Source organism: Volvox carteri (genome assembly GCF_000143455.1).
Source record: "Volvox carteri f. nagariensis unplaced genomic scaffold VOLCAscaffold_137, whole genome shotgun sequence".
Lineage (NCBI taxonomy): Eukaryota > Viridiplantae > Chlorophyta > Chlorophyceae > Chlamydomonadales > Volvocaceae > Volvox > Volvox carteri.
Window position 1 is genome coordinate 1 of NW_003307680.1, and position 2,273 is coordinate 2,273.

The following is a 2,273-nucleotide window of genomic DNA, read 5'->3' on the forward strand; positions in this document are numbered from 1 at the left end:
GATTCAACGCGCGCTTTGTTGCATAATTCGATGCGCGCTTCAAAACGCGCTTCCGCGTCGGAATGAATGCCGTACGCGCTTCATACAGCGCGATTCGCACAGCTCTAAACCCGCAATTCGACGCGCAATCCAACGTACAATTAGCCGCGGAATTCGACGCGCACTTTAGCGCATAATTCGCACCTGAACACGCATTTCAAGTCCGCGTCGGAAGGATTGCCGTACACGCTTTATACAGCACAATTTCCGCTTGTAACCTTTGATCATTCTCGTAATTCTCCTTGAAATACGCTCGCGCTTTTTGCTCTTCCTATTGAGTTTCCGCTTATTCCGCGCTTCCGCGTCGGAATGAATGCCGTACACGCTTCATACAGCGCGATTCGCATAGCTCTAAACGCGCAATTCGACATGCAATTCAACGTACAATCAGCCGCGGGATTCAACGCGCGCTTTGTTGCACAATTCGATGCGTGCTTCAAAACGCGCTTCCGCGTCGGAATGAATGCCGTACGCGCTTTATACAGCGCGCTTCGCGCAGCTCTAAACACGCAATTCGACGCGCAATTCAACGTACAATTAGCCGCGGAATTCGACGCGCACTTTAGCGCATAATTCGATGCGCGCTTCATATGAATGCCGTACGCGCTTCATACAGCACGATGAATCTAGACCGCTGACTAGAAGAAATGCGCAATTCGATGCACAATTCAATGTACAATTAGCCGCGGAATTCGACGCGCGCTTTAGCGCATAATTTGATGCGCGTTTCAAAACGCGCTTCCGCGTCGGAATGAATGCCGTACACGCTTCATACAGCGCGATTCGCATAGCTCTAAACGCGCAATTAGACATGCAATTCAACGTACAATCAGCCGCGGGATTCAACGCGCGCTTTGTTGCATAATTCGATGCGCGCTTCAAAACGCGCTTCCGCGTCGGAATGAATGCCGTACGCGCTTCATACAGCGCGATTCGCACAGCTCTAAACCCGCAATTCGACGCGCAATCCAACGTACAATTAGCCGCGGAATTCGACGCGCACTTTAGCGCATACTTCGCACCTGAACACGCATTTCAAGTCCGCGTCGGAAGGATTGCCGTACACGCTTTATACAGCACAATTTCCGCTTGTAACCTTTGATCATTCTCGTAATTCTCCTTGAAATACGCTCGCGCTTTTTGCTCTTCCTATTGAGTTTCCGCTTATTTCGCAACTTTCCTTAACACCAAACTTCGCACACGTGTTCGCCTCGTTAGGTCGTTAGGTCTTTATGGCAGATCGGCCTCCTTCGAAGCGGCTTCGGCTTGGTTCGCTTGCAGACGGCATCCGTTGTGGGAGAACACGTCCGTTTAGTGATTTGTGCACTGACCAAGCACCTCAGCAGCGGCAGCATGCTGCATCACAGCAGACAGCCGCGCCAGCTAATTCAACAGGGTCCGCAGAGGGCCAGCAAGCGGTTGCTGCTGTTGACACACCGCTGGAGGAGCAGCAACAGGCTGCTGAACCTTCTGCTGCGGAATTACGGGCTAAATGGCGCCGGCAGAAAGCTGCACAGCGTGCCGCAGCCCCTCCTGAGTTGCGGGTGTTGCAGCGCCAGCAGGATGCTGCACGGCATGCAGCTGCACGTGCCGACCCGGAGGTGGGGGCGCAGCTGCGGCTGTATAACACTGCACATCACGCGGCTGCTCGTACCGACCCGGAGGTGAGGGCACAGCAACGGCTGCATGACACTGCACAGCATGCCGCTGCCCGTGCTGCTCCGGAGGTGAGGGTGCAGGAGCAGCTGTGAAACACTGCGCAGCGTGCCGTTGCCCGTGCTAATCCGGAGGTGAGGGTGCAGGAGCAGCTGCGGAACACTGCGCAGCATGCCGTTGCCCGTGCTAATCCGGAGGTGAGGATGCAGGAGCAGCTGCGGAACACGGCACAGCATGCGGCTGCACGGCAGGTGCAGCAGCATGACCAGCAGGCCGCCCCTAGGGATACAATATTGACTCGCATGCACCGTCTCTTGCGGTTCGCGGACCTTCATCGTGACGACGCCGTTGACTTGCCAGAATTTCTTTTGGCGATTCCAGAGGGCCGCATGCAGGACCTTCCTGGCGGTCAGTTACCGCCTGACAGGCAGGTACCGTACACCGTGCAGCTGCAGTGTGCATCGACCATGGCTGCTGCCTTGCGCCGGCGCATGCCCTCCCGTGTCTGTGCTGTGTGCTCTGAGGTGTGCTCGGAGGACCAGTCGACGGTGCTGCACTGGATAGAGATTCCCAACGTG

At 55.7% G+C, this 2,273-nt stretch overlaps 2 protein-coding genes across 2 annotated transcripts in view; one reads left to right on the forward strand and one right to left on the reverse strand.

The window, feature by feature from the left end:
- Window positions 1-263: 263 nt before the first annotated feature.
- On the reverse strand, window positions 264-629 carry VOLCADRAFT_100680 (uncharacterized protein; the record flags this gene model as incomplete). The annotated part of the gene is made up of 1 exon (XM_002959219.1): window positions 264-629. One exon carries the CDS (start codon window positions 627-629, stop codon window positions 264-266), a length of 366 nt encoding a protein of 121 aa, XP_002959265.1.
- Window positions 630-1,271: 642 nt separating this feature from the next.
- VOLCADRAFT_100681 (uncharacterized protein) overlaps window positions 1,272-2,273 on the forward strand; it is a gene marked incomplete at both ends in the record, with an annotated part of 44,130 nt that continues 43,128 nt past the window's right edge. The window contains 3 exons of the mRNA XM_002959212.1: window positions 1,272-1,640; window positions 1,704-1,766; window positions 1,830-2,270. Coding sequence (XP_002959258.1) covers window positions 1,272-1,640; window positions 1,704-1,766; window positions 1,830-2,270 — 873 coding nt within the window. The remainder of the gene's footprint in view (window positions 1,641-1,703; window positions 1,767-1,829; window positions 2,271-2,273) is intronic.